General features: G+C 41.5%; 1 protein-coding gene across 2 annotated transcripts in view; it reads right to left on the bottom strand.

Annotated features, from left to right (window-relative positions):
* Positions 1-19,593, bottom strand: part of LOC112120565 (disabled homolog 1) — a 258,238-nt gene that overhangs the window by 31,312 nt on the left and 207,333 nt on the right. For both annotated transcript variants that reach the window (XM_024219691.2, XM_024219692.2), the window contains exon 10: positions 18,652-18,711. In XM_024219691.2, coding sequence (XP_024075459.1) covers positions 18,652-18,711 — 60 coding nt within the window. The remainder of the gene's footprint in view (positions 1-18,651; positions 18,712-19,593) is intronic.

The raw sequence follows: 19,593 nt of genomic DNA, 5'->3' as shown, positions 1-19,593 counted from the left end.
TATGGGGTAAGTTTAAGAGTAATTGACACAGTTGGTGGGTTATTTAAGAAACGTTTGAGTATAATTATCCTCTCATTTGTTAGTATTTCATACAAAGTAGGCTTCCTCAGATAATCAAAATATGTGTATTGATTCCTTTAGGCTTATTTTATTCCATTTGATTCAAAGCTGAGTTAATTCTGAATTCCCTCTGTGCCTTAGTGTTTATTCTTGATGGAAATGCAATTTGAAAGATTCTTTCTAGGTGTTTACCTCTGATAGACTCTAGTCAATCAGTCAAGAATCTAAAGTGGTGACTATTATATACAGTACCTAACAACTTCTCCTTTGTTTTTAAATTTTACTCTCTATTCTTTAAAAATTCCCTTTTAAGCTATTCTACACAGAGATCTTCCCACACAGAACTAGTCTGAAACAATTATTTTATTTACCTGTTAGAAAATACAAATGGAACTAACAAGACATGTGCCTAAAATAACCCTGGCTATTTTGTATCATTACCCCTTCTCCAATTTTCTTTTTTAACGCTTTGAGGCAGACTTTTTTCCCTTTGTTTGTACAGTGACTGGCCCAATGGCACTGTGACTGGCATTTGAACACTACTGTAATTATTATTACAAACAGGACTGAGACCAAAACCTCATTTGAATTTGGGGCTTAGATCTGAATACCTTATAGCATATTTATAATGGGCTAAACAACTCCTCAAATCTGAACACCCCTGTATTGGGAGTGGCTTATGAATTTAGAAAGTGTATTAAAAATAAAGCAGGTTAAACCTGAAGAGATCTGACATTAAAGAAAGCCCATGTTAACAGGTATTACCCGTGGTCACCACATAGTTTTTTTTGTATCCTGAGCAAAACAAAAACCACACAAATAGGATGCATCAGTGAACCTCAATATTTAGCATTTTAAACTGCTAAAATCAGTTTCTTCCTCCCCTTTTTGTATTATCAGAAGAATCCATTTTTCATTTAGAATGAGTAGTCACATCACAAATATTTAAAAAAAAACAACTTGGCAAGCCCAGAAATGCCACTTAAGCAGTTAAACTAAATGTCACCACATTATTCATGGCTTTGAGAGTTGACACAGCCTGCTTGCCACTGAAATTTATATTTAATATGTACTAACAGGGGTTGATATTCACACTCTAGAAAAATGAGTGTCCTTCTTCTTTAAGTACTGTGCTAACAACACCCCGGAGAGTTCACTTTCACTGTACGCAGCCACTGGAATACAAAGAGAATTTAAAATACAATATTTCTTACCACTTACTATAGAACAGCCCCTTTTTAGCTGTAGATTTATATACTGTTGCTACACTGGTGGATGTGTACGAGAGTGTGTGCGCGCGCATATATGACAGAATTTAAATGCCAACGAACAAATGAGGTCCAATGTTTTGGTATATACTGTGGCAGATTCTGGCCTGCACCAGATTTCTGTTCAGCATAGGAAGGGAGCGGGAGGGGGAGAGAGTGTAATGGAGCTGATTCTGGCTGCTTGAGTGTCTCAGGACTAACCTCAGCCTCAGCTCTAATTCCATTTAGAGTTACAGTCCCCTTAATAGTCTCTATGCCAGTGGAGCAGAGCTCGGACAGCTTCCCTCCCCCTAAGCTGGGAATGGAAAACAGGTGAAGGGCCAGGACGCAGCACAAGCACCACAAGAGTATTTCCCGATGCCAGGGGAATTCTTGGCTGGACGATAGCATGTTTACGGCACCTGTATGGCATAAAGGGGCCACAGTGTCAGTTCTTGTGACTGTATTGTGAATACCATGACAAGCCTGTGTGGTTGCAGAGAAAAGTCTGGAAACATTAAATGAATCTAGTACCCTAAAGACTCAATCTTCCCCCACACCCTCCCCCCAAACCAGAGGCAAATAAAAAATAACCCAAAATTGATTCTTTTTAAAAACACAATTATTTTTAAGCCACTCATGGTTTTTGAACTCTAGGGGTTAGCAGTACTGGAGCTATAACCAGGCTTGAGAATCAAGTCCTTTATTTATACCTGCAATGTTGAATGCTGCATTGGGGTGATACTTTCCAAACCCTGAAGTCCATGCATGTGTAATCATATATGATAAAAAATTGGGGCTCCACATATGTCTATTCATAATAGTGTGGTATAACGGTTGTATTGGAACTTGTATGGGATGACCTGCACAAGTCTCCAATGGCTTCATCACTAAATAGTAATGCAATCAAATATGTGTAACTCAAACTGTACTCTAATACCATTTACCATGCAATGTGTAATAGGTGTGGACCTGCCTTAATAATTTATGAATACTGTATGAGACGTACCTGTTGAGATGGACTGTATACCTACATTGGGTTAGTGGAATGTTTATTATGCACCTATATTGCTTTAATTCAATGGCTGTTCTTACCAGGAAGATAAGAAAGGTAAGAAAGAACAGCCTAGCACATACTTGAAAAGACAATGGGAAAGCTATTAGCTCTGAGGATCCTGCATCTTGTCCCCAAGGAAGTTGCAAGACTTGTTTGGCCAATGGTGCAAACAAACAGACCAAAGGGATATAAACAGTTAGGCCGTGTCTACACTGCACTTTCATCGTTAAAACTTTTGTCGCTCAGGGTGTGAAAAAAAACAATGACCAAATGACAAAAGTTTTAACGATGAAAAGTGCTGGTGTGGACAGCACTGAGATGGTGGGAGTCGCTCTTCCGTCGACTAAGTTACCGCCTCTTGTTGGGGGTGGTTTTATTTTGTCACCGGGAGAGCTCCGAGTGACAAAGAGTGGCTACACTGTGCACTTTACAACCGCGCGGCTGCCACTGCAGCTGCGCCGTTGTAAGGTGCGCAGTGTAGACATAGCCTTATTAGGCCTGGTTTACACTAGAAAATTAACTCTGGTTAACAGTGGTGTGGTGTTTTAAGTGCAGACACGTCATTTGTGCGTGGGTGTTAGGGTGGCCGGGGGGCGGGGGGAGGCATGATTTATAACAATGCCCTATGGGTCTTGGGGTGCCTGTAGGCAGTTTTTATCTACTAGGATCCCCAGGTGGAAGATGGGTAGACATCTGATAAATGTAAATATAGTCTGGTTTAAGATAGTTTCCTCAGAAAAGCATTAGTTCCAAATAAACAATACTTGGCTTAAAGAAGCCTGTCTGGTCATCGAATGCCAGTGGTCATAGCTTCAGAATTGCAGGTGCTAAACCTAACTCAGATCTGCTGAGGTAATTATGGTCAATACCAGCCAACTGCAGCCCAAGGCCAGCCTGCGAATGGGAGACTTGAGTGATTCCACACCAAGAGAGGTGATGGCTCAAGGCCGGACAACGGATTAGGGAGGGGATGCACTCAAAGACACTAGGAGGGGTCAGAGATGCAGTCAGCTCAGTAACGGTGACAGCCAGCTGGTGACTTCCTTTTCCAGGACCATCCCCAGAGAGTTTAAAGGTGATATAGCTGGCTCTACACCACCCATTCCTGGGCTCCCACTTCACCTAGCATAAGGGGTAATTCTAGGGAATGCAGGGGGCAAGTCAGGAGTGCACTGAATCCTGGAAATCCTGCCAGAATGGCTTTCTTAAGCAGCTCTAATTTAAGCCAAGGGGTTGAATCAGCATCCAGGACTGGGGAAGCGCAAAAATGGAGTAATACCACCTTTGCCTCTCATCTTCATATTATGCGCTGATCACAGATAAGCAACACTCCACTGCCTCATAGTCACATTGACATTCATGTAGTAGCAGAAGAATGTTACTCTTTGACAAAGTTATTTTCTATATTATTTCTTAAAGTCACAGAGAATGATACAGCTTAAAGTTTACTGCATAAAGTAAGAAAATATAACAATACCTAGGAAAACAATGCCAGGTAAACTTCTACCTCTAATGTTATGTTTCTTTGTATTGGAGTTTTTTCCAGAGACTAATGCAGTGGAAATTCCATCCAGCTTCCGTAATGCAGAAACTGGATGGACGTTTGTGAATCTGCCTTTAAAGTTATCTGAATGCATAGACATTACAATGCATCAGACATCGTCATCATTTAATCCTGGAGCATCTGTACAAACACAGAGCACTACAGGGTCGCCATTCACTCCTGTCCATGGCTAGTTCCTCCATTAAGCCCAGCCGGGTCATGTCCTGGCATACGATGTCCTATCACATAGTCAGTGATCAGCCTCTAGGTCAAACGAACCTTGGTTGTGTTCACTTTATTTTCTTTGGCATCCTATCATCATCTACGGTATCTCCACTATTATAATCTTTCTGATTGTAGCCAATCCTCTACCCTGATTTCACTTGCTATTCTCCTTCTAACTTCATTTGTTTCAAAATCATTCCACTTGACAGCTGCCATCTTTTGAAGAACTCTCATCTCTACTGCCTCCAGCCTTCTGATGTCACTTTCATTTAATGCAGCTGCTTCCAGCCCTCAGAGTGTTAGTACCCTGGTTTGATACATTTTCATTTTGGTACCAAACATGTTTTTAATCAGTCCATAATTTCTTCAGTTTCTGTGCAGCAGTTGTAGCTAAGGCACATCTCCTTTTAACCTCATCCTTGATGGCAGAGCCATCCTTTGGGTAGGGCAAATCGGGGCGACCGCTCCGGGCCCCGCTGGCCGGTGCAATTGGCTGTCGCGGTGGGTCCCAGGAGACATAGTTGCAGAAACTAGGGGTGCAGGCAGTGCTGCAGCACCCCCGGGGTCCCAGCTGCCACCCTTAAAAATGTTTCAGCGCCACTGTCGGAAGACAAATCCGTCACTTCCGCAGAGCCCGCCATCTTGTTGGCAGTTAGCAGAAACAGCGCCCGGCTCAGCCGCCCGCATATTGGTGCAGCGAGTCCCCCGCCTGGCCCGGAGCCCTGAGCCGCCGTGGTGCTATGACCAACCATTGCCTCACGGTAGGTGCTGGCAACTGCCAGCAGCAGCAGGCAGCCCAGCATCAGGCTGGATCCGTCCCGCTAGCCCAGCTGCCAATGCAGAGCAGGGCTCCCAAACCGGCGGGGGCTGATTTGTCTGGGTCCTGCACTCCTCTAGGGACGGCTCTGCTTGATGGAGCCATTGGCACTGATCAGGCTTCCTAGGTAAATAAGGTTCTCCTTGTTCTACTTCTTCACTGCTGCTGCTGCATTTCAGCACATTATCTATTGTCTCTTTTCCAAGAGACAATAAACTCTAAGGAGACAAAGTGGTATAAGTTCAATTTGCCAAGGTTGCAAAGTGTATAAGCATTAATTCAAACATCGTCTGCCAGTTGTATGACATCACTTGCATAAACTAAGGAGCTTAACTCTAGATCATCCAATGTCATACCCTCCAATTTGTCTAACATTCTTATTGTCCAGTTTAAATACATGAAGAAAAGTGATAGTGATTCCATAGAATCACCACATCATATAATACTTTATTATTAACTTTTGCCATGATCACCACTAAAGGACCTGGCATGATCTATAATGGCCATCTGTTATATGTTGCCATTAGGATGTTAATAGGGGTATGGCTGGTAAACTATGTTCATCAGAAACGGTTACTATATGGGGAGAATTTTTTAAAGCGTGAAAAACTTAGCCATTCAATTAAAAATGAAGAAGTCAATGATTCTCATCTCATCTATACCAATGTAAATCACAATTAATCCAAACCAACTCCATAGAAGTCAATGGAAATAGCATGAAATTAGAATCAGGCCCATTGTATCAAGGGGAACTAATCTCTCTTTTGGGCACACATCCTGCAAAATTCCATGTTAAAGAACAAAGCTAGGCAAGCCCAGTGACAGTGAAATGCAGTGCAAATATAAGTCCAAAATCAGCCCTTCCTTCCTTTCAGGCTATTTCCACATCACCAGATCAGTCTCTGTGCTCTCTGTTTGCTTGTTGGTTCCCTGCTGTACATGTGCTACAAGCAATGCAGGCACCGAGACTGATCAAAGGGAGTGCTGCTGGGACACACTTGAAGGTGTATGAGTAGTATCCCCATGCTGAATGCCTAAATTGAAAGTCACTGAAAGCACTAAGCTAGGAAATAAAACTTGGTGACAAAGAGCACAATATGAGACCACCATCTTAATGCTAGTGCTGTGTGGTCCTAATTATGGAGGATGCAGTCAGATCTCTGCCTGCCTCACTGTTCCTCCTTTGTGGAATTGTGTTAAATATACCACTTTTGGCAAAAATATATTTGATTTGGTGAAATTAAATTTACAATTCTGAGAGGTAAATCGCACTTGCTTGGAGGTTTATAGAAAGCGAACACAAATTAGGGCACAAGCATAGCCAAAGGAAATTCATTTGCAGATTTTAAGGGTACATCTTTTGCAATATTTGTCCAACACTACTCCCAGGTAACTTCAAGACAGGTTTCAAAGAATGAGTGCTCAGCCACATTTGGTGCAAGGAAGGGATGAATCTTTACAGCAACCTTCTGAAATCTTTAGTAAGTATCGTTAGAAAATCATAGGACTAAAGCCGAGAGAGAGGAGCTGTAACCCGATTTATCTAGAGAAGCCAGATTAGAGAACCAAGAGTGAATATGACTGCGAGTGTCTATGTAGATTATCAGTGGTGCTCATTAGTCTGCTGTAGTTAAGGATCTGTGAATGTAAAGAGTAGGTATAGAAATGTTGACAGACCTTTGATTATAATCCTGTGACTGGGAATCACCGTGACATTTATATTTATCAACACAACTTATTTTAGTGCCTCTTGGTGCACTATTCAATACATGTGTTTACTTCACAGCATATTCAAGGTGAGGCACGTGACTAGACAAGTGCAGAAGTGGGAAAATGTTTTAGAACGAAAATAATTTTTACAAGGTCTGGGTAGGCTGAGGAAGGATCTAGCTTTAGCAAAGAATAAATATAAGCAAAGAGCTCAAACATATTGAAGTGTCAAAATCTACAATGTCAATGTAATCTTTCAATCTTGTGTTCTGGGGTAAGTAGGTTATCCCAGAATATAGGGTATATGACTTATGTATTCTAAACTCTAAATTAGATAGTAAACTCTACAGGACAGGGGCTGTGACCTTCTATATGCCTGGCACTACTCAGGCCTGATTAGGGTCTTCAGGCACGATCAGTAATAATATTGCTTTGTAATGGTACTTATCTCTGAAAGTAAAAACTGTGTTTCTTAGAAAATAGCTGATCTATATACTCAAAACTTTACCTTAAATCCTCTAAAAGAAATGCCAGTGTTCTTTGGTTTTGTTTTAACTGTTTCTCTAGGACACATTTGAAATTCTGAAATTACTTTATTTTTAGCTTATTTTTTATGGCCAAAACTTTTTTTTTTTTACTGTCACTACTTTAAAATTCATTCAACTGTACAACTATGAATTTTATACATAGCCATATATAATTTTGAAGGCTGGAAAAGTATCTTGTGAAATAACCTTGTAATTGAACAAACTTCTAAGAGCTCTTTCTTTGACCTCAATAACTAACATTGTCCAGTAAAGCAGGTTTCTGAACAGTGAGATAAGAAAACAGCATCATTTATAATGATGCTTTTTCTACCCAAAACTTTATCACACATCTCCAGAACATATACTCGACATGAACAGGGAAACAGAGAAAGATTACTAAGATATGCTAGCGGTTACAGGATTTTGAGAATGAATGTTGGAGATGGGGAATTTATGGCTTATGGACACATTCAGGGTCTGATCTTGCAAACTTAATTGTGCTGTCCCATTGGCACCAACGGGATTACTCGTACGAGTAAAGATATGCAGGATGGGGTTCTCTGTAGATAACATAAATATAGCAGTCAGAGGCTGCTCAAGACAATCTGCCACCCTAGGCAGAACATCAGCGTGCCCTCTCTCTCCTACCACACAGCATGAACCCTGTGTGCATTAATAGTTCCTTTACGTAGGGGCCAGGTAGGGCCCAGTGGTCAGGAGGCGAAGCTTCCAGCAGGAGTAAAAGGAACAAAGCCCCCTACACTTGACAGTCTGCAGAGTGAAAGTAGGAGGAAAATATTGAAAATAAGACACCCCCCCCCAGAGAAAGTCTGGTCCACATGGTAAACCTGACTGGGCGGGGAAGTGCCCTCCCCCATCTTCTTGAGATCCGGTATAAAGGTTTATGGGACCTAAGTGACTCCTGTAAAACTGCACCCACATGTCAAAGGGGATGCCCATGCAGACAGGAGTGACTCCCTGTGATATTCTGACCCTGCCACCTACGTCAGTTCCCCTTTTGGGATGAGAGAATAGCATATACAGCAGTGTGCTCCATTGTAAACAAGCTTCTCCAGGAAGACTTCCATTGGGGTCCTCCACCCTAAGAGGCCAGCAGCCCTGCCCAGCCCCACACTAGGGATCTATCCCCATGAGGACTATGTGCTGGGACTTGTGGCATGGGGCTCCACATGCCCCGCCATCCCATGAGAACCCCTCTGGGTGTCAATCCAAAGTGCATGCTAGGGTGTACAGGAATATGCATCAGGTCAGGGGAGTCCCTGACATAAGGCTGGGGGAAGAGGGGCATGCAATACACGGGTGAAACAATGGGGGGATAATACAGAGGGACTGGAGTCTGGACATGGGGTGGGGATGGAGACCAGGACACAGACTGGAGTCTGGACAGAAGGGGTAGGAGGATGAGGATATGGGAGCAGATGAGTGGGGGTTAAAAAAAGGGGCAGGGAGCAGATAATGGGAAAGATAGGGTGGGGGATAGGAAACAAGGGGCAGGACACTCAAGAAGGGGGCCAGAGGCATGGGGGGGCAGAACCCTGGGGGATAGGAGGATTGGGGAAGGGGGAAGATGAAGCGGGAGGTAGGCTAAAACACAGGAGAAATGGGGGGCAGAAAGGCTAGGGTGGGAGCATTAGGACACATGGGGAGATGAGGGCAGGACCATGGGGTGGGCAAGGGCTGATGGAATTGGAGTGGGGCATAGGGATTGGTGAGGGCCCGAAGGACTAGGCCAGGGGCCAGATGGGGGACAGGAGGTGCCACCTACCTCGTTGCCCACCCCAGGGATGCCTCATTCTCAGGCTCTTCCAGGGAGAGGCCACTGGCGGCTGGGCCATCAGGGTGCACACCAGCGGCACGTTGCTGACGTACATAGTTTATTACTGAGCTTTGATCTAGCCCCTTTTCAAAGAGGACTAGATCAAGAAACTGTTAATGCACGTTAGGGTACATGTGGACAGTTGGTACACGCCATCACAGGCTAGCGTATGTAGATCACACCTCAGCTTGCCATGAATCTGCTGCCTTAGGCAACTGACTAATTTGCCTATGCCTAGAGCAGCTCCTGAGAGCAGTTAATTCATGCCATTGCTACTTACGTCGTGTCACTGTTTCCATAAGAAACATTAAACACAATTTTAGGTATGAAACTAAAGATGTGCCAAAAATAAAACGACATCTGAATACTCCCAAACTGGGGGATATGAACCTTTGTTCACAATTTGTCAATGATCCATAATTTGGATTTATAATGGGCTGATCTAAATACCCTCACTTTCAGGTTGCAGGAAATCAGGATCTGAGTCCAGAAACAGAGTTTCGGGCCTGAGCCCTGGTCTAGCTAAAGACCTTCCTAAAATAAGGCAAGTGAAATCTTCCCAGTAATCTACATTTTCAGAGTAAACTGGACTTTGAAATCTTTCCCTCTTCCATTGTGTAGCAGTAATTTTATCTTGTATGACATCTATGCTAACTTTGTCAATGACGATTATAATTTCCTTATGGTACAATGCTTAATCAAAAGGGAATACCGACAAATGTTCAAAATAGATGTAATCCAATTCTATACTATCTCAGTCACGTTTTTAAGATAAAAAAAACTTCAACCACTTGGACTGTGAACAGAAATTCATATGCCATTAAAAAACAAAACAAAATTAGAACGATTGTCCAAAGTACTACTAACATCTATTTTATACCCTAATCATCATATTGTAACAACATTACAGAATGTTTATTGAAAGACTTCCCACTCAGTTACTGCTCTCACAATAGGATATAAACTGACTGCACCGATTATAGCACCTTTGAGAAACTAAACATAGCTCACACTGGAAAACCGTCCCTGGGAGGGAAGTGTAGATAAGCTATGGGTGTAGACAATGGTGACAGCAGGAAAGGGGAAAACACTAAATCAAACTGACTGCAAACGGCCAATGTACATGTGCTGTGTCTCTCCAAGCAAAAATGCTAGAAGTAATAATAAATCTGTCTTAATGCACAGTTTGTAAAGAAATTGCAATTATTATTTTGAAAATTAGAGCCAATAGTAAATGCTGCTTTTATAAATGGTAATCATTTGTGATTTTTCTCTTACTTCTTCCAAAAATCAAAACAACTTGAACAAGGTTAAGTTTTCAGTTTCTCAATTTGTCATATATTCAAATTGAGAAGATGGGTAGCATTTTATAAAGTTTGGCACTTTATGTTTCCTCCCACTGAAGATTCTGCCAAGATTTATAATTTTTATTCTATTCCAGATAAAATGGGGGCAAAAAAGCTGATTTTAATTCCCCTGATTGCTCCTTAATTAGTATGTCTTATCTTGACTTACACTAATAAATGGATTTTCAAACTGGTAGGCGTATGTTTAAAAAAACACTCCTCTTTTAACCCTGCCATTATGTAAAATCCACAAAAATAAAAGACTTTAAAAGAAAATACCAACCTCTTTGTTACAGGGAGTCATAGAACTCAATTTATTCAGTGAGCACTTTGAGGACCACGCTTGCTAAGGTAAGATCTATTGGTTTAAGGTAAAGTCTATTTGCCAACCAAAGTAACTTTTATATCAACCCTTGGTATATGGGCTATTTCCCTGGTAGCTAGCACTTGTGGACCTGCTAATTTATTAGGTTTTGCTGTGGGCAGAAAGGCTTCTGGATACTAGGAGACATAGCAAGTTTGGACTTGTCAGTGGATTAGGTCCCACCTCCCTCCTTTTAGGGGCATCTATTTCCTAATGTGATCCAACTTCTGTTGCATCTAGTTCTCAGTCTATCACCTGTAGATCCAAAGTGTTCCAACTTTCTTGGGAAGGAAAATATAGAGGCAAAAAGGGTGAAGGAAGACCCTTGTTTGTTTGGGGAAGTCTAAACTGGGAGGGATGCAGAGCTCCAAGTCTTAACCCCCCAAATCCAGTCTATGGAGACCTAGTACACATCACATATACAGTACGAGGTGCATCCAAAGTTTCCCTAACTATGGCACTACGGTCAGCTTACTAGGAGCGCAAGAGTTGTAAGAATGAAACCAAGAGCATGACAGCTGCTCTTAACTCTAATATGGAGGTAGAGGCCACAGAGACTACAAATCCCATGTGTGCTACATCTGCTCTTGACAGAAAAATGATATGCATTTGGAAAGAGATTGCCTTTGATTACTGTCCCGTCCATTCCTCCTGCAAGGGGAAAGTGTTCTGTTTCTATAGACTGAAAAGGAAAGGGAACACTCAATTCCCAAAAGGGCTTTCAAGAGCAAAGCCTTCCCGAGCTCCTTATGTTCTTTATGTTTTAGCCTTTAGCAAATTAATAGAGGCAAGTTCTACCACTAAATAAAGTGTCCTTGTGTGCCTAAATCAGACACAAGTCACCTGGGTCTTCTGGTATATAATGAATTTTAGAGGTAAAGGTAATTTTGGCACAAAGAATTCTAGAGATTTATGTAATGAGCACAGCCATAAATTACAAAACTGATGGCAAGTGTCTCAGTGACAAAGAGTCTTATTTAAATTTCCCCTTGGATCCAGTTGGATCACCAGATATTGGGACCCATGTAAACTGTGCCTTCGTACTTAAGGGCCATATTGTAAACACAATATTTAGTATTTTCATGGTACTTCTAATCTTCAAAGCAATTACAAATATTAACTAATTATTCTTAATTCATTACGATATCTTTTATTGAGTAGAACTTCATAAGCTGCAGGAAACCCATAAGCTGTTCTGTTTACTTCTGAAATAATGTATGTACTGTATTAACATCCCTCCCTTTCCTTTCAAATGCTACTAGCTAAGGGCAAAATCTGGATGGGGGCTTGGCCATTGACATCAATGATACCCAGATCTGGCCCTCTGTTTCAAATCCTGGGTCCTATTTAGGAAGATGACCTTTATGATGACCATGAGTTTCTGCCCCATGGTTTAAGGGGATAAAATTCTGCTCTTTTACCACACAAAGCTCCCATTGGTGCCTTGTGGAAAAGTCATACAGAATGTAATAGGGAATATTTTTTACAATCACACTATAGAATTTAATAGAGAATTACATCCCTGCTACAGAAATCTACACAATGGTTCAAAAAGGCAATAAAATAGGACATCACTCTATTAAATTCAACAGGTTTTGAGGGTAATTTCTATAGAATCTGATTGGTTTAATCCCCATTAAAATTTACAGGACTTTCCTATAGGATCTGCATAGTTAATGATAGCAATGTTAGTCCTATGTAGCTACAGGAAAAGCACAGTCATGATCTGACTTGTAGGTATCATTAAGAAACATGTCAGAACACAATGGGGACGAGTTCTCCGCTGCTTCACATGTTATATGGTATTTACACCAGTGCAAAGGGAGTGCAAAAGACCACCACGTCAGACCTTCTCCCTTCCTTTTGCAAAGGTGTAAGTGAAAGTGAATGAACCATGTGTGAGGCCGTGGAAATCAGGCCTGTGGGCCTCAATAAGATGAATGAAAAAAACCACTTAAAATCTAGCTAAATTTTCTGTGGGATTCCCACAATGTGGAAGTACTTTAATCATGGATAACATCTCTGATTTGTAAAAGCCATCCAATGGACCTAACACACATCCCTAGCAAAATAAATGTGACCTCCAATGGCATGACGAAATAATTGTGCCAAACAAGGACAAGATTTTTGCCTCATTTCAATCAGCTGCACACAGTGCCAGACTACAATGAGTGCAGATGCTTTCTAGGATGCTATCTGTCTACTTCTGAATCCAAAGTACAGGAAAAACAAATGTAAGTAGACTAAAGACATGACAGTGCAGTGTAACCCATCAAATGCAAGTAACATATGGTAAGATACACATTGCTAGAGGTCACCTAGCAACACTGCAAGGAAACATGTACAGTATGACACAAGGCTGATGACATAGGTCACAAAGGGGATGGTATTCACGTGTTGACTGGAAACAAATCACTCTAGTGTGGAGAGGCTGTTACAATAATGGCCTTTTGCTACAGTGTGAGTCTCACCACTGAAGACACCTGACAGCTACATCTCACCTTCAGTGCTGAAATTATACCGGGTTTAGAGCTTCCATTACACACCAGTATTACCGTTAGACCTAAAGGCAGTAAATTCACAGAAAGCGCATGCTGTCAATGCATACTGCCCACACTGCACAAAAGTACATCAGTCTATAGCAACCACTGACAGAATTTCTAATCCATAGAATTCCATAGTATTCATCCATTTCTTTCTTTAAAAAAATTCCCATCCACCAAAAATGTTTCATACCCAGTATGTGAGGCAGTTGGGAATCAGGCTCTGAATCTTGATATGGCAGTAAGACGAGTTGTTTGAAAGCCTTCATAAAATTGTAAGCAGATAGTTTAGACACGTTGATGAGAAAAGTAGGTTTTATTGTGACTTGACTGACAGGCTTAGTGAAGGGTATTTACAGGTTGACTCTTGTTACTAAAAACACCATGACAGGTAAAACCTGACATGTATGTATAATGGGAAGACTGTGGAAAATTATGACAAAAGGAGCTCATTAAACAGCTAGTACTTTTAGATTGGCTAATTTCAAATGCTGAGCCACAATTTCTGAGTGGCGTACACCAAACTTAAAAAAACATACCATTCGGGGAAAGCCTGGTTTGCCTGACGTCCATTCTCAATAGGTTTGTCTGGAGAAGGAAGCAGGGAGAGAACAGGGAATACCACAACACGCACCACAACACGGGGGTGAGGTCACAGGGGTCTTAGGGAGGAAGTTGAAAGCCGTGAAAGGAATGTTTAAAGAGGTAAGAGACATGTCTGGGAATAGGGATCTATCGGGGGGGCAGGAGCTGCTGGAAAGGGAAAGCAGCAAAGAACTGGAGAGAGAGCACAGGAAACCTAATCCCAGTGCTTTGCATTTATAAAGAAATCTCTGCTCAGGATGTCTGAGAGGGAGACTTGTCTATTGACCACTGCACAGAGCTGGGTACGAGGAGATCTGCATTCGGTTAACAGCAAGGCATTCCTTCTGACTTACTGCGTGAGCTTGGGCAAGTCACCTCACATCTCTGTGCCTTACTTTCATCATCCGTAAATTGGGGATAATGATACTTACCTCACATGCATGCCACAAGACTTAACGTTGTAAAGACACTACACAAGCACAAAGCATTATAATATTCTTGTCTCAAAGCCTATACATACAACCTAATGAATTAAGTTTTATAACACAACTGTGAAGGAGAGTAGATGTCATCACAATCCTCCTACTGATGGGAAGACAGATAATACAGAGGGGGTAAGGGCAATTTTTTTCAAAAATGTCCAAGTGAATTAGGAGCCTACGTCCCATTTCCAAAAAAAGACTTGGAAGCCAAGTCTCACTGAAAGACAGTGTAGGCTTCTATGTGTAACCTCCTGGGTGTGGTGTTCTGTCCCATCTAGTGGTGACGAGAGAGAAAGAGAGATTAATGAGTCTGCTCTACAGCCTTAGCTAACAGGCATATGGCTTTTAGCTCATGCAATAGAGGCTCATGCACTAAGCTCCAGAAATCCTAAGTTCGATCCCGCCCACCAACGACGGGGGTCTGTCTGTGTTACATATGTATTGACATCACTTTTGAAAACTGGATTAGGCTTCTAAATCGCGTAGTGTTACCTTAAGTAACTTGAATAAGGTCACACATTGTTCCCTGAGGCAAAGCTGTGAACAAAAATAGGGTTTTGATTCTCAATCCCCTGTTCCAACAATTGTTGCCTTCCGGATCAATAACCACATGAGATAAAAATACTTGGGTTGGAAATGGACTCTTGTCTATATTGCCCAGTCCATCCATTTGAGCTCAGGTGAAATCTGCTGCATTTTTATGGAAGACTGTTTATACAAGAAGAGGGAATTCACAATCCCAAATCGCTATTAGAAACTAGAGAAAGCTTTCCCCTTAGTTCAGCCTTTAAGAAATTAATTGAAGCAAGATATACTAATAAAGAAAGTGTCCTTGTATGTCTAAATCAGGCAGAGGTAGCTGGGTAATTTGAGCACAAATTGAATTTTATGTAATAGGGACAGCTATAAATTGACAAAATCATGGCAAGCATCTCAATGACAAAGCATCTTGCATGCAGAAGGATGAGTAATAAAACCAGATGTGTAGGGGAATATTACACAGATTTTAATAGCTGCTTCGGTTTTTTATTTTATAAACCAAGAGAAAGGTGAAACACTTATTTCTTAGTTAATGTCTCCATTTTCTTTTTCTTTTCCATTTTATATTAAAGAGCATACTGACACTGTGTTTTTCAGGTCCAATTATTTTGAATTTTGAATTCCACATACAGAATGGGAAGAGACTGTCTAGGAAGGAGTACGGCAGAAAGGGATCTAGGGATTATAGTGGACCACAAGCTAAATATGAGTCAACAGTGTGATGCTGTTGCAAAAAAAGCAAACGTGATTCTGGGATGTATTAACAGGTGTGTTGTGAGCAAGACACGAGAAGTCATTCTTCCGCTCTACTCTGCTCTGGTTAGGCCTCAGCTGGAGTATTGTGTCCAGTTCTGGGCACCGCATTTCAAGAAAGATGTGGAGAAATTGGAAAGGGTCCAGAGAAGAGCAACAAGAATGATTAAAGGTCTTGAGAACATGACCTATGAAGGAAGGCTGAAAGAATTGGGTTTGTTTAGTTTGGAAAAGAGAAGACTGAGAGGGGACATGATAGCAGTTTTCAGGTATCTAAAAGGGTGTCATAAGGAGGAGGGAGAAAACTTGTTCACCTTAGCCTCTGAGGATAGAACAAGAAGCAATGGGCTTAAACTGCAGCAAGGGAGGTCTAGGTTGGACATTAGGAAAAAGTTCCTAACTGTCAGGGTGGTTAAACACTGGAATAGATTGCCTAGGGAGGTTGTGGAATCTCCATCTCTGGAGATATTTAAGAGTAGGTTAGATAAGTGTCTATCAGGGATGGTCTAGATGGTATTTGGTCCTGCCATGCGGGCAGGGGACTGGACTCGATGACCTCTCGAGGTCCCTTCCAGTCCTAGAATCTATGAATCTATGAATCTATGAATTTTGCTGAGAAGGGGCCAAAATGAAAGTTAATAACAAACTTCATGGAGTTGAGAGCTGCAATATGTCATTATGGGCTGACATTGGAGCCCAACATCTTAACAAAATCATCCTCTTTACCAGGGCGGTCTTACTGTACAAGCTTTTGCAAAAACTTTAGCGAGAATACTGTACCGTCTTTCATACTGCATGAACCCTAAGCAGAGTCCAATATACAAAGTCAGTCTGAAATGTCATCAAGCCCCCCCCATCACAAAAACCCCAAAACATTTTTTTTTTCTAATTAGAAACTTACACAGAAAATTCTAACACTGGACTCTGAGGCGTTTATAACTATTCCATGCCCACAACGATCTTAATTAAGTATGCAACAAGAATTGTTTTACTATAATTAGCCTAGCAACATGAGGATCTCCCGTAGTGGATTATTACAAACTATTTAGAGAGGGCTTTATTTCTTTGTTTGATTGTGTGTGATAACCTAGCTCCCTCCATTCTCTTCGCTTCCCATCTTGCTCTTTGTGGTCAGCCCAAGCTGTACCGTGTACATTTTTGTACTGCACTCTCTTGCCCCTGGACATTTTTCCATGCTTACCCTTAGAATCCCTTTCCTGACCTTTCATCTTTGTTCCTCTGCACTCTTCTGCAAATCCTTCCTCAAAACACACTTTCCCCATGAAGCCTACTAGTCTAAATTGCCTCTCAACTTACCTTTATGCATAAAACACAAAACCAGCCCAAACCTGTACAACCCTCAAGATGCATGCCTCACTAACCTCAGCCAGTGCATAATGTCATCACTAAAGCCCCTGTCCTTCCACTCCCCTTACTGTTTGTCACTAGCCCTTTTTATATTAGGGTAAGGCTATGGGGTCAATTCTCCACTGCCTTGCACTGTGTGCATCTATGGAGAGTGAAAGCAAAATGGTAACAGTCTGATCGGGTAGCAATTGACACCCACTTTACACAAGTGCAAAAACCCTCACAAGGAACAAGGCAAAGGAGGGTCGACCCAGCAGTCTTTATTAGTCTGTAACATGCTATACACTTACTACATGGTGGAAATTACACATAGTAACGGTGGGAGGAAAACCTCCCTGTGCTGATTATGACTTGTAATGACCACGAAAGCAACATGCCAAATACAGCAAAGATTCTGTCAATTGGGAGATTTGTTGAATGAGGTCCCTTTTTCCAGTCACCTGAGCTTGGACTATTTCCTTCCGGAGCTGCTCACTGTTGTTCAGACCTATGGCAATTACCTATATCTCTGCACTGCAATTGTACAGAGGTTACAATATGATGTTACTAAAGAAGCTGGATTTATTAAAAATGATTGCTTTCCTGTGCCACGTGTTAAGTGGGATTTTTATATAGCTTTTTTCAGTTTACAGAACTGTAATTTTTATGCAAGTTCCTGATGTTTGATCACTGTCTAATTTGAAGCTTCTTATGCACTCTTTCCACATCAGCATATTGTATTTGCCTGGGGGTGGTTCTGAGAGGCTGCAGATGTTGCAGCAAGCCCCCAAGAATTCTGACTCCTTCTGTCTGTTTCTAATGCTCCTCTCCTCACTTCCAACCCAGCTGGCCCCTACGTTCACAGTTGTCCTTAACTAATTTAATAAATCTTTATACAATGTACAGTTTTATTTTAAGTATGGGGGAAGGAAATACAACCCACATCCACTCAGGGCTTGTCTTCACTACCTGCCCGGATCGTCGGGTAGAAATCGATCTCTTGGGGATCGATTTATTGCGTCTCGTCGGGACGCGATAATCGATCCCCGAATTGACGCGCGTATTCCACCAGCCCAGGTAGGAGTAAGTGCCGTCGACGGGGGAGCCACGGCAGTCGATTTGCCGCCATCCTCACAGCAGGGTAAGTCGGATCAGATACGTCGAATTCAGCTACGCTATTCCCGTAGCTGAATTTGCATATCTGAAATTGATCCCCCCCATAGTGGAGATGTAGCCTCAGTGTGGTGCTCTGTCCCCCTCTAGTGGGGGTTGGTCAGATACAGAGATTGATGAGCCTACCAGAACTAGCTCTTTCAGCTCAAGCTGCAGAGGTTTATACATTAAGATCCAGAGGTCAGGTTCAATTCCCATTACTGACATTTACTGAAAGATTTCACGTTATAAGTGGTTAGAAGGGGGAACGTGAATAAAAGAGGTCAGGAAGGAGGAGGTTGTAGGTATCTGATACGTACAATAAATACGTACATATTAAGGGGCCCTAACTGAATGGTTCAGCCAGGTTCCCCAGTGGGATTGAACCAGTACTAGTATCGCACAACATTGAAAATCATCATGCTAGAAGGAACCATACACTCCAGAGAATTATGAGAGTCAAAGCAGCTGTACCACATACCATCTCTACCGTGTATAAACAGGGAAGATACTTACACTTACAGGTTGACTTTTTGGCACATCATAAACACCTTCCTTCTTTTGGCTCGTCGGAACCTGTGACAGTAAATCAAACGCACAATCATCATCGAGGTAGGAGTCTGGAAAATTTGAAAGTTGTAGCTAAGAACACTGTATTTTACGAAAGAATTAAGTCGTTCTATGTGACTGAAATCAAGAATGACCCCTTTTAATATAGGGAATGTCTTTCAGTGGAGATGACCATGAGTGGCAAAACTTGGATCTGGTTTCGAACACCAAAGTGGTCGTTCAGATCTGGGGGTTTCATTCAGCTCATTATAGAGTTAAAATTGTGTCTGGGTATGAACTTCCATGAAGTTAAGATGCTTTTGCATCCCTCTTCTACATAAGTGTTTGCTTTTTTCTAGGAGGGGTTGGGGGGAAGGTAAAATGGGAGTCATGTTTGGGCCATGGCTCCATTTTCTCCTCAGATGAGCTCCTTTAATGAAGCTATCAGTTTGGCCAGCAGCAATATTAATTTCCTTGCCTCACCTAATTAATTATTGTTAATCAGAACAAACAACAACTAGTCTTGGAAGGGTTAAATTTTGATCAGTAAAGGCTGTTTTCATCATACACACATGACCCAAGGAAAAAATATTTCCATTGATGATTGAAATTTACGAATAGGCAAAGTAAGAAAAATGCTGCTTGAGAACTTATTGGCATTTGACTTAAGGATATTTACTTTTTATATTTTGACGTGTTGTTGACAATTTGTGTTTTAATGGTGATAAAGCTTTAAGTTTTTGAATCTCCGAGTCTAACTGTCATTAAATAATTATTGTCCGACCCTCACACAATTTCCTGAAACTGAAAATTTAAATAGAAAAAAATGTTTAAAAACCAACATGGATATTATATGTCAAAATAAAAAAAAAAAAATCAAATTTTGCCAAGCCTAGTAAACACGCATAT

The sequence above is a fragment of the Terrapene carolina genome, unplaced genomic scaffold (genome assembly GCF_002925995.2).
Source record: "Terrapene carolina triunguis isolate 2854851 unplaced genomic scaffold, T_m_triunguis-2.0 Scaffold103, whole genome shotgun sequence".
Lineage (NCBI taxonomy): Eukaryota > Metazoa > Chordata > Testudines > Emydidae > Terrapene > Terrapene triunguis.
Note: the sequence above shows the minus strand (reverse complement) of the source record. Positions and strands in the feature narration are given on the sequence as shown.